Source organism: Dicentrarchus labrax, unplaced genomic scaffold (genome assembly GCF_905237075.1).
Source record: "Dicentrarchus labrax unplaced genomic scaffold, dlabrax2021, whole genome shotgun sequence".
Taxonomy (NCBI): domain Eukaryota; kingdom Metazoa; phylum Chordata; class Actinopteri; family Moronidae; genus Dicentrarchus; species Dicentrarchus labrax.
Window position 1 is genome coordinate 1,228,787 of NW_026136712.1, and position 12,604 is coordinate 1,241,390.

The window sequence follows — 12,604 nt, forward strand, 5'->3', positions numbered from 1 at the left end:
TCCCGATTAGTGAACGACACGCTCTGCCTCTGAGCCACAGCCGCCCTCAACACCTCGAGGCACCTGCGACTTATGCAAGGGTTCTGTTTTAATACAATTCTCAGAAGATCTTGGGCTTCCTTCATGGGTAGAGGTAGGTTGTCAGAGTAAAGTCTATTTTAGTAATACTGGTGCCCCATAGGGATTGTCTCCACATACTCACTTTACACCAATGACTGTATATCCTACTGATACCGCATTGGTGGGACTAATTTCTAACAACAATGAAAGAGCTTACAGAAACGAGGACTGCTCTGGTGGACTTCCGTAAGAGTCATAGTGTAAATTCACTTAACATAAATGGTCAGGAAATTCGTCAGATAGAGCACTACAAATTCTTTCGTGTAATCTCTTCTTTTTCAAAGTGTGACGTCAACACTACAGCAATGCTGAAAAGAGCTCAGCAAAATACAACTGAAAACGTTTTCCATATCATCCGAAAGTATGGTTCAATTTTATTCAGAGCATCTTCACCTTTGAACAATTGTGTTTTACTGTATGGAAACACATCAGCACAAGACAGGAAATGTCTGGAATCTACACCATCAGACTACGGAAAAAGGGGCACAATATTCCTCATGACTCCACTCACCCTGCCAACCATCCTTTTAACTTCTTCCATAACCGGGTCTGATCCGTGTGCAGCAGTACAGAAACTTAAACTGCTGTTTTTAATTGGTGATTTTAAGATTTATTTCCACCAAACCAGAGTTGGTGATTGTTGGAACAGTGGCAAGACTAACAAAGACTGTGTTGGTGAGTTTTATTTTGTTTCTGTCCATTGTAAGTCCTATTTCTCAGATCGTTCTCAGTTTGTACATGTTAACAATGAGTCCTCCATAAACACTAAAGTTAGTCATGGAGTTCCACAAGGTTCTGTGCTTGGACCAATTCTATTCACCATATGCTTCCCTTAGGCAACATTATTAGGAATCACTCCATTAACTTTCATTCAGATGATACCCAGTTATATCTATCAATCAAGCCTGATGAAATTGATCAATTATCTAAAGTACAGGCATGTCTTCAGCACATAAAAACCTGCATGAGCTGCAATTTTCTGACCCCCTGTCCACAGTTAAGAGTAGGCTTAAGACGTTCCTCTTTGATAAAGCTTGTTGTGTCTGTTGTCATCATCAACATCATCATCATCATCATGTCATTTCTATTCTAGTATAGTTGTTGTGGTTGTGCACCTTTGTCTCTGTCTCTGTCCTTCTCTATTTTCCCTTTCTCTCTCTCCCTCTCCCTCTCTTTCCTTTCTCCCTCTCTCTCCCTCTCTCTCCTTCTCTTTCTCTCTCCCTCTCTCTTTCTCCTTCTCCCTCTCCCTCTCCCTCCCTCTTTCTTTCTCCCTCTCCCTCTCCCTCTCCCTCTCTCTCTCTCTCTAACCCCAACTAGTTGAGGCAGATGGCCACCCACCCGGGTCTGTCCGAGGTTTCTGCCTATTTTTTCCTTGCTGCCATCGCCAAGTGCTTGCTCATGGTGGGAACTGTTGGGTCTCTGTAAATAATGATGTTACAAAGATATGCAAGGTAAAATCGCAGTTTTTATCTATGAAGTCTCGATGCAAGTAAAAGTAATATAATGGTTCAAAGCGCTACTCTACATCACCCCATTCACATACATTAGACTCGTTCGAGATGATCACCGGTGATCACCACACAATGCATGCTGGTTAAATTTGTGTCCGGCTTGCTCTGACGTCGTGCACAAACGACTTTTGTTTTAATCTGTTTCTGGCTTTATTGCTGAAACGCATTTTACCTCAAGCGAAATAGCCTACAGTCTGTAAAAAAGGACCAGCAAAAAAAAAAAGGAACAGCAGACTTGGTGGGCGTGGTCCAGCCCACCACGGAGGGTGCTGTGGCCCCAAGAGTAGAGAAGAAGAAATCAGGTAAATCGGAGACTGTTGTGCCCACATCTTTACAGAGACCTGCTCCATCAACACTACGGATCCTTGACAGGCATCATCTTGTTCCTGCTGTTTACATTTCCCTGGAGTGTGTACTACATCTATGTATATAAATACTTGTCCCCCAACCTCCCTCAAACTACATGCAACAGATAGGCAACATATAAGCCCAGTACTTTTACAGAAACACCCCTCCTAGGAACCATCAGAAGTTCATTTTGTTTCCAATCTTAGCGTCTTAATGTCCTTTTCTTTTCAGGCGTCTTTTATCCATAATAATTCCCGCCCTGCCTTCCATGAAAATGCTCTGCATAGAAAGGAGAAAGGAGTGGAAACAGGAACAGATCCTGCCTGACATTCCTCCCTCTGCTGTGCCTGAGCTTGTATACAAGCAGATCAGTGCCGCTCTGCTATAACTATTTCAACCATGCTGATGGGACAAGGCTAGACCAAAGGGGTGTGTTATTGAATCATCAAGGGCCTGGACCTGCCCAGCTGTAGGTGGAGTCTTACTGATGTGTGTGCGTATTTAGGGAGGAGATTAGGGAGGAGTTTGAGGAGAGGTGGAGAGTCCAGTGGAAAAAAAGGGGGAGTGGGAGCAGGAGAGAAAAAAACCCTGCTGGCCGTAGCTTGACTGGAGTGTTTCTCTGCCTGGTGTGGCATTCACATCCTAACGCTCATGTGGTAACATCCAGCATCGCTTGGCTCCCCCTGCTCACTGGCCTGATTCCAGGGATTTGAAGGAGACAGACTGAGAAAGAGAGTCAGTGTGCATGTATTCTGGAAAGAGATAAGTGAAGTAGGAGGGAATAAGACCAGAGGCCCGGAGAAGAGAAGAAAGGGAGAAGCAGGTGAGAAAGCAAACTGTCGAAAAAGTCTAGAATCTAGAAGAACCAGCAGTGAAGAAACACTGATTAGCCGACTAAATCCACTGACATGGCAGCCATGGAAGCACTGGAATCCTCAAGTGCCCAGCTGGAGCCTCAGACCCTCACTGAGATCTCAGATGACGAGGTGAACCTCCCACCCTCAGATGACGAAGATGATGCCCTCACTGCAGCCAAGAAAGAGCTGTCCACCATGGGCACTGAGGGGGATGCAGCCGAAGACAAGGATGAGGCAGGAAAGCACGACCAGCAGGTGAATGGGGTCATGGTGCTGTCTTTGCTCGACAAGATCATCGGGGCGGTGGACCAGATCCAGCAGACCCAGAGCGGGCTGGAAGCCAGGCAGCAGGAGATGGAGCGTTCTGTGACTAGCATCCAGGGTGAGCTGACCAAACTGGCCAAGAGTCACAGCACCACATCTAATAGCGTCAATAAGATGATGGAGAAGGTGCGCAAGGTGAGCGTCAACGTCAAGACGGTGCGGGCCAACCTGGAGAAGCAAGGAGGACAGATCAAGAAGCTGGAGAACAACGAGGCTGAGCTGCTGAAGAGACGCAACTTTAAAGTCATGATCTACCAGGTGGGAGAGTGTGTGTATGCATAAATACAGTATCATTGTGTGCTTGTGGTTTGTCTGTCTAAGGCTGTAAAGTACATGACACCTTATTGGTTAAGGGATGGGTGTGGCCCCCCGGTGAACCAAACACGTTTGGGTTCTTGAATGTGAATGAAAGTCATGTCCCTGCCAAATCACTTACCCAACCCCCAAAAAAGATCCAGTAGTGGTTTAATACGAGTGAACATGAAAGCGGTGGTTTGCCAGAGATTTTAGTCAATTTGCTGAGGTGCATAGGGTTTCAGGGAGTGGTTACAGGTTACCTCAAAGTAATGCTGGCAAGAGTTCAAGTGACAGGCTGTGCTATCTCTTATCACCTAAGCTGCAGTACCTGAAACATGCCACTCAGAAACTAGTGCTTTTTCCAGGAGAGATAATATTTAAAGGGATAGTTCAGGTTTTTTGAATTGTGGTTGAATGAGACACTTATCTACAGTTAGTTTATAGTAGACGGAGCTCAGCATGCCCCCAGTTTGAAGAAGAAGAGTCGGTGAGGAAAAGCGGTGAAAATATTCTATGGGCCTTTTTTAGGTGGCTAAAATAAGTTTTGTTGCTGCACCAACCAGGGATAGAGTGATCTATTTTTCCAATTATCGGTATTATTAGATTAGATAAAAATAATTCATTTGAAAATGCACTACTTTGGCTCTGATGCAGCCTTCTGTCTATGTCTGTAGTCTAGCTCAACACCAACATCTATTAACGAGTAGCAGTCTATTAACACTAAAGGCTGCTGTGCCACAGATAGGGAATTGGAGATATTCAAGTAAAGTGCTTCAAAATTGTAGTTAAGTACAGTACTTACATAAATGCATTTGGTTATACTCCACCATGTCACCACGCAGATTTTCATTTTTATCTGTTACAAATATTAGTTTCTTTAATTACTCGTACTCGGTATCTGTAACAGCCCTGAAAATGACATATTGGTCCATCCCTAGTCTGCTTCTCTGAACTAGGGGTGTGCTGACCACCATCTACTGTACACACTGGCTATGGATAATTACTTCATATAATCCCACTTACTTCTTTGCCTACTACTTTATAATGCATAATTCCCCGTGGTAAACCAGAATATTTAATATATTTATGGTTTGCGTTCTGCAGCTTTGATTCTTATACACTTTATGTGAAGAATATTCACTAGTTTACCACTAAATATACCCTAACCCTTGGGGACGTGAATCCAACTTTCCAGTGTCTTCTGATCTAAATGTCAACCATTCACCCTGACTACACCCTGGACTATATTATAAAATGCAATGTACAATATGAACGGTAACCAAATATGGTCAGTGTAAAACAAATACATAATCCAGTATAACTAAAGGAAATAAAAGTTGATACACATCCACACCTATGGAAACAATTACCGGATACATGACTCACTTATTTATCGGAACACAGCCTCTCATCATTTTCCACTTTGGTATATGCTACATTTTCAGAGTATTCTTAAATTAGGTTTTATAAAACAGTACCTAAATTCGAATCTAGCCTCTTGTTCCTTCTACTATTAGCATATACAAGCACAATTCATTATGTTCTGAAACATACAGAAGCAGGGATCATGCTGCCATTGTTAACCTCCAGATGTTGTTCTACACCGCCCCTGCCCCACCCCAAATCTACTGTACAGTGGTTCAATGCTCAGACTCCTCTACAGGTGGCCTCCAGATATTTTCCTTCCATAGCACACTATGTATAGGACTAAAAAATACAAGCCTTCACATGTGAGCCAAGCACACTGCCTGGCTGCCCAAGTCATACGGAATCCATTTGGAAAGTCATTTCACTCTTTTCCTTTTTTTAAAACAAAGATGGAAAATACCACAAGCATGCTCAAGGTCCTGTTTTAAGGCAGAGGAGTGGTAGCAGGAGGAAGGGACAGGGGCGAGGAGAGCTCTGAGGGGCAGATGTTTTATTTGAAAAGACAGAGAGTTTTTTTCTTCATGGGGAGTTGAGGGGAGCCCTGTTTCTTTTTTTAGCCTGTGAGGCTGTAGTGTGATACGTAATAGCTTGCAGCTTTTTGCACAGTGGCGCGAGAACATTCAGAGTTTCCACCCTTGACTCAGACATCATGGCTTGGACCGACCTCACTCTCTCTGTTTCTCTCAGTCCCAAACCAACAGCTGGGCAGGATTCAAATGAGAGCTCCATCTTAGGCAACACAGACTGTCTGACTGTGAATGGTTGTGCATTAATACTATTCTAACATCCTTACACAATATATTTGGCTGCCTTGTCCTGGCACACCAGCACAATATTTTATATGTAATGAACCACAGATGAGCAGAGCAGAGCTCTCAGCAAGAAAAAGCTAATCTCTATCATCATTTCTGAAGGAATTCAATGACTGAACTCTTTCTCAATCTGAAAGCATCATAAATCACCATTTTAATTAGTATCTAATAAAGTCTTGAAGTGGGGTTTGCAAGTTTCCAGTGCAATCTACTCAAAATACCACAAAGTAAAAAACAAAACGGGTTGGGATTTTGCTGCCATTAGCCAACTGCTTGGGCCCTGTGGCAAGAGAAACTCCCCCTGAAATGCCTATCTCTGGCTCCCTCACTAACTCAAAACACTGGCTTTGTTTACGGTTGCCAACTGTGACATAACGTCAGATTCATCTTCATTAAAAAAAGCAATCCACAATGTGTTGTTCTGTTTTCAATTTGCCGTGCTCCTCTGTTGCCCTTCAAGGGAAGATTCTTTCAAAATCAGCAGTAGATGTAGAAAAACTTCACCAACACCCCCAGTGAACTGTAGGACTGTTTATTTGGACTGAACTGTGTCAGCACATAAATACTTGGCCTTTGTTAGGACTCATTAGAACTGACAATTTATACCTCTATGCACAATGACATCAACATCATTTACAGCAATTTGAACACTGTGGAAGTTAATCTGCATTTGTATTCCAACTCATGGAAAGACAAACAATAAAGATAGGCTCCAGTTTTCACACTGCTGTGAGTCTGTTTACATTTTCACATGCACAGAATTAGACCCAACAAAGGAAATCTTATTAGTCATTTCTATCATTTATTAAACTGACTAAGTTAAATATTGTATGGATATGTTATATTATATTTAATGCATAACAATAACTGAATCAGAATAACTAATAAACTATACAATGAACCCAAACCAAACTTTATATACATATACATACATATACATATTTATTCTCTGTCTGTATTATGTTTTTTTTAAACAATCAAATCCTAATGGGCTTATTTTTTGACAAATTCAGTGTTTCCTTGCCATTGCCATTAAAAGATCCCCCTCACTACATAGTTGCAATTATTTTAAATGTAAGGGATAATTATAACAAATGTATATTATGACACATGTTCATGCAGGGCCTGCTGCTGGCTATTTGGTATAATATTTATATCAACCTTATGATCTTTTTATTATATAATCATCAGGTTTCTGGAGAGCTTTGCATGGCTGGGGCTTATAACTGTTAGGATAAGGGTACACAGTTAATAGGGCTCCCCTCTCAATACACGCTACCCAGCTTGCCTGTAGTGCTCTTCACAGCAAGAACAATATGGCTGCCTATTTATGAGTTACAGCAGTTGTTTTAGCTACGCACACAGAAAATTAAAATCGGTATACTGTCCAGCACTAATTACAATATTCATTAAAAACATATATTAAAAAACCCAGAGGGTTGTACTTTTTCACATTACACATACAAAATCAACATCAACTTTCCCATGTAGGGGTTTCTGGGTAATAATCTTATCAACTGGTTGTTTGTAGGTTTGTGATGAATGCAACCTGGTAACAGATACTGTTCTCTGATCTCTTCCAGACATTTTTCCAAAATGCTTTTCACTTTACTGTCAGTGTGAGGTGGGAATTGCAGAGTTCAGATTCGGACACCCAACCTCAGATATAATAAATATGTATAAATCCAAGTCTGTATAGGAAGATTAACTGACCCAATACCACACAAGGAATGCATGGCAGAAATCATCACAATCAGTCAAAAACTAATGTTAGTTAAAACAAAACCACCTGTGGTTAAAGTCAACAATGCAGACAATACCCCATAATGCCATTGGTATGCTGGACTAGCTCAGGCTACTGTATGATGTGTAAGTGGAAACTAATCAGTGGCGGCTCTGTCAGCACATCAGTTGGAAGTGACTGTCTCCCTGTTAGCATGAACAGCTGTCCTCCTCTGGGAGTGTGTGTTTGAGTGTGGGTGTGTTTGTGTCTGTGGGGGTGTGTATCTTTGGCTCATTTAAGCCTGACTGTCCAGTAAGCCTGAGATCTACTCCCTTACATCTGTGTTCAGTTCCTTGACAGCTGAAGCCAAATGCTGCCAGAGAACAGAGCTTACTGCACTCACCTGGAATGCGACAACTCTACCCCACAGTGTGTGAGTGTGTGAGAGAGAAGCAGAGGGTAGGAGTGATGGAAGTCTTAGTGGATTAAAGCTGCACTATCCAGATTTCTTTAATATTACCAATGGATCAAATGATGTGGTAACAAACCCACAGAGAATTATCACCAAATCTCCAGTTTGCCTCAGCTCTACTGAACACTTTAGCATCTTTCAGCTCATTGTTTTGGTTTGCTGGCACACAAACCCATAGGCAGCTAATTTCAGCAAAACCTCTTCTGGCACAGCACCACACCGGAGACAAATGCTGAAACCAGAGCTTAAAGTCTCCATGAAGTCACAATTGATTTTAAGTGTTTTTTATCACATATATAGCACTAAACATCACCTATATGCCAGTTTCTGGCTCAACAATGAAAACAACTGTCCCCCCCTGGGGACACATTTTAGTTTCAGAAGAAGACTTAAGCTTCTTCAAACTACTACTACCTCCATCACTTTCCATGTGTAACAAGCACAGCACTATGACTGGCCCTTAAGGAGAGACTATCTGACTGTCACAATTCCAATTTATACAGTTCATTGCATCTCCTGTATGATGGCATTCTTTTCAATCTGCAATCGAGGGTGGCCATTTGTAACAGGTATAAACACCCGTAGTTCAGTTGCCTCATGCCTCATTCACCCTTTCACACATTCACATGACAAAACAGAAACTAATGCATTCATACACATTCACACACCAATGCACGGCATCGGGAGCAATTCAGGGTTCAGTATCTTGCTCAAGGATACTTCGACACCAACCTTCCGATTAGGGGACGCCACAGCCGGTACATGCCCACTGGTTGATTTATGCCCATGCTCCTGAATGTGTCACTGATACCAGCTATACAAGAAACTGTAGGCTGAGAAAAATACATACTATGTGACCAACAAGCTTCCTCCATCACTGTGAGGAGGGTGGAATAATATACGTGGGAGAGTGAGAATGAAAGATGAAATGGAAGAGGATATGTCCATCCACTTTGTACAGGGAGTGGATGGGTGTGTTGCAATGAAGAGCAGGGGCCATATTTAGACAGCTGATTCATTGCACAGGCATCCCTAGCTCTCCATGCTAACCTCCTATGGCCTCTTCCTCCTCCTCATGTGGAACCAGTCACAGCCCCGTTCCTCCCTCTCCCCTGCTCCTCCACCCACCCGGATAATTGACTCCACATCGTCACCTCCTCACCCCGTCCTGCCCTACACACCATCCTTGCCACTCCTTCATTTTCCACTCTGTCCTCTCATTTGATTATTTTTACTTTTTATTCAGTTTTTTAGAGCTTATTAGTCCTTCCTTTTTATTAGTCAGGTCAGGTGCAATAAAATATACTCAACGATCAGCATGAGTTAATCAGTTAAAGTTTCTTTTCCAATATGCAAAACCATACCAAGGAAATATGTGTTCTTTTAAGTGGTGTTTCAGTCTTTTGGATATGTCCCTGGTGTGAGCAAGTAATGAGCCTAATCTTTTGTTGATCTGGGAAAAGTTCTTCTTCCAGTTCTGCATTTATTTTGCAATCGATTTTTTTTAAAAGCCATACCAGCATTTAAAGGACCAGTGTGTAGGATTTAGTAGTATCTAGCAGTGAAGTTGCAGATTGCAACCAAGTAAATCCCCTTGACTCAACCAAGTGCAAAGAAGGAACTACGGTGACAACAAAACTCATGTGAAAGGCCATATCTAGAGCCAGTGTTTGGTATTGGCCTACTGTAGAAACATGTAGATTAAACCGACTCGAGGCCCGCTCTGTAGATGAAAAAGGCTCATTCTAAGGTAACAAAATCACAACAATTCTTATTTTCAGGTGATTATACATTAATAAAAACATACCAATTTCTGACAACAGATCCTCCTAAATGTTATATAATGAACCTTTAAGATGTGAATATATGTATCGTTCTTTTATCTTTTAACCATCTTCAAAATATGGTCTTTTCAATAAAGAGGAGCCCCTAGCACATAGCATAAATAAGTACAGGAAAGGAGAAAAGTGACCGGGGTTCTGACCGAGGATGCACAGGGACTGTTATGGGAGCATACAGCAAAAAGGGGCGGGACTTAAGAAGGGTTATTGCCTCGTTGCTGTTTGTGTGGCCGAAGAGGACAACACCCACTATAACTGCAGTTCTGACCAACCGTGAGACGGTTTGGTTCCAACAATCGAACACAAGTAGCTAATTTTGCGATTACAACTCCTACCAATGCCAATCAAAGCCATGTCACACAAATGAAGAGAAACAGCAAGGAATAAACTTATGACAAATGTCTGAATGTCACGCATTAACAAACAAACTGATGTTTTGGCCTGAATGTCAACACCACGTCTTAAGGCCCAGCCTCAAATTTCGTCAAAACCAAACAGGAACACAATCTCCTAAAGGCCCTGTCTTTCTCACAATCAAACAAGAATGTGATAGTTGCTATTTTTAGATGGCTCTCCTCTCCCTCTGTCTCCATACACTCTCTCCCTCTTTGTCTCCTTTATCCTTTCTCCCTCCTCTCACTCTCTTTCTCTTCCTCCCCATTTTGTCAACAAGCTCTCGTCAGTGTCCTGACCATGTTGCCTGACATGCACACCACCCCTACCTACTGTACATAAGCCAAAAACACTCCACCAGAAAGCCCTGCTTCCAGCTGAAACAATGTTACACACAATCTGGCCTGTAAGCTGAGCTGGGAACATTTCAGCCTCACATGTCCATATATGGCCCTCTATCAACCTGTGTGAGAAGAATGGGTCCACTCCTGATGAATTTACATACAAAATATTCAGAGTCTGATTGCTCCCAGGCTGTTGGTGAAATGTGTACTTTACAGTGTTGCAGATCTGGAACCAGAAGGGCAAAATGTTCAGAATACCTCATTTGTAAGTTATTTGGAAGAAGATGTGGTCACAGTAGAATAAGATGGCAGTTTGACAAGGCGGTATTGATTGAAATGTAGGGAGTGTAGAGGTAACAGGTGTTTTAGGTGGTGTTGGTGGAAAGTACAGCAGAGAAAAGAAGGATGAGCAAAATCTGTTCTGACAGGTTGTTTTCGAGATAATCTTTCCACAGTCCAAGATCCTGATTTCTTCAGGAGAAGTGGAAAAAAGAAAGAAGCTGTGTTACAAATGGGAAAAAAGACAGATTTTGTATTTTAGGCATTTTTCTGATAGAAAATTGGCTTCACCCCTTGTGAAATAGGGGCATATGACTACGTGCAGGCCTAGTTGGCTGGCGAGCAAATTGGTCTTGATTTTCTGGCCCTCCAGCATTCTGCAAAGACCCGCCCTTCTCTGCCACTGATTGGCTTCTGTTGGTTTCCTTCGTTGGTTTGGTATGTATAAGGAGTGAAATGGTTGGGTTAAGCAAAAAACAAAACCCCCATAAACTCTGGCTCAATGGTTGTGTTGTGCATGACTGACAAAAGTTCCTTATTTTAATTAATAAAAACACAGAATTAGAATATTTTTTTTCCGGCACAGGTATTAGCAAAGTAGACTTTTCAGCCCCACTACACTTTCACACCTTTGCATATTCAATAGGTTGTTTAAAACTCAAAAATACCATCAGAATTTGTGGTGAAATGCATAACAAATCTGCTCTAATACACTGGAGATCAATGGAGAAATTTTCTTTCAGATCCTTGTCTTACCCCAAATAATTTATTATTTCTAAGTAGAAGCCTTTCCACATGAGTCAGACGCCAGTGACTCATAGTCAAGAGCTGTAGTTATTGAAAACATTAGTTTGTTTCCTCATATGATCTACTCCGTCATATGATTCCATCTCTGAATCCTCTCATGGCTAGTTACATTATTGCCCTGAACAGAGGAACTTTTGTGATAAGTCACCAAATCATCTAGCTCTATGATGGCTTGAATGTTGGGATCACTTCTTCAAACATCAGTGCTGTCAATCTTTCTGAAGTTTAGTGACTACAAGAGCCATAATAACTGCGTAAGAATCGGAGTAATTACTCTCAACAGGCTCACTACATTCAATGTACTTCTGTTTAAAACAGTGTATTTCACTACATAGGAAGATAGAGCTTTAAATTCCTGTACATCCATAAATAGTCTATTCACTCAAAAAAATTATAGGCTGCAGGGAGAGTAGGTGGCTCAATGGCCTGTTTTACTGTTCATTTAGTTAAACTCCAGTTTAATTCTAGCTTGTAGTGATGTGATATATGTGAAGTCATCTTTATGTGCCTCGTCCTTTAAATGAACGATGGGAGCCAACTCCCGTCTGACAGCCGATTCCTCTTTTTCCTTTTTTTTTAATAATTAATACAAGACAGTAGGTAGGTTGTATCATGTATTTGTTATATGCAATCCAGAAATGTCTCACTTCGGTAATAACATTGAGAATCAAGCATGGTGAGACAGTTGCCAATATAAAAAACACAGTTCAATATGAATAAAATGTTCAATACACATCTAACAGTGTTTGATGGAATATAATATTCATAGGTATGTTTTCATTAGTGTATAATCACCTGAAAATAAAAATCTTGTTTTTGTTACTAGAGGGAGCGGGTCCTCTTCTGGTGGAATCTGCCATGTTGACAAAAAACCCAGAATGGACAAACCAAACTCTGGCTCTAGATAGGGCCTTTCACATTTTCCATGGGTTTCCATTTTCTCTAGTTTCTCCTTTGCACCCAAGCAAGCCTTAACTGATCTTTGGTCAACTTTCTCCTTTGCTGTACTCAGATGGTATGTGCTATGATATGTGAGCCCTTTGTTCTG

General features: G+C 41.6%; 1 protein-coding gene across 1 annotated transcript in view; it reads left to right on the top strand.

Moving 5' to 3' along the window:
- Window positions 1-2,538: 2,538 nt before the first annotated feature.
- LOC127373069 (caveolae-associated protein 1) overlaps window positions 2,539-12,604 on the top strand; it is a 28,464-nt gene continuing 18,398 nt past the window's right edge. The window contains exon 1 of the mRNA XM_051417158.1: window positions 2,539-3,418. Within this exon, the coding sequence (XP_051273118.1) occupies window positions 2,888-3,418 (531 nt within the window). The 5' untranslated portion in view covers window positions 2,539-2,887. The remainder of the gene's footprint in view (window positions 3,419-12,604) is intronic.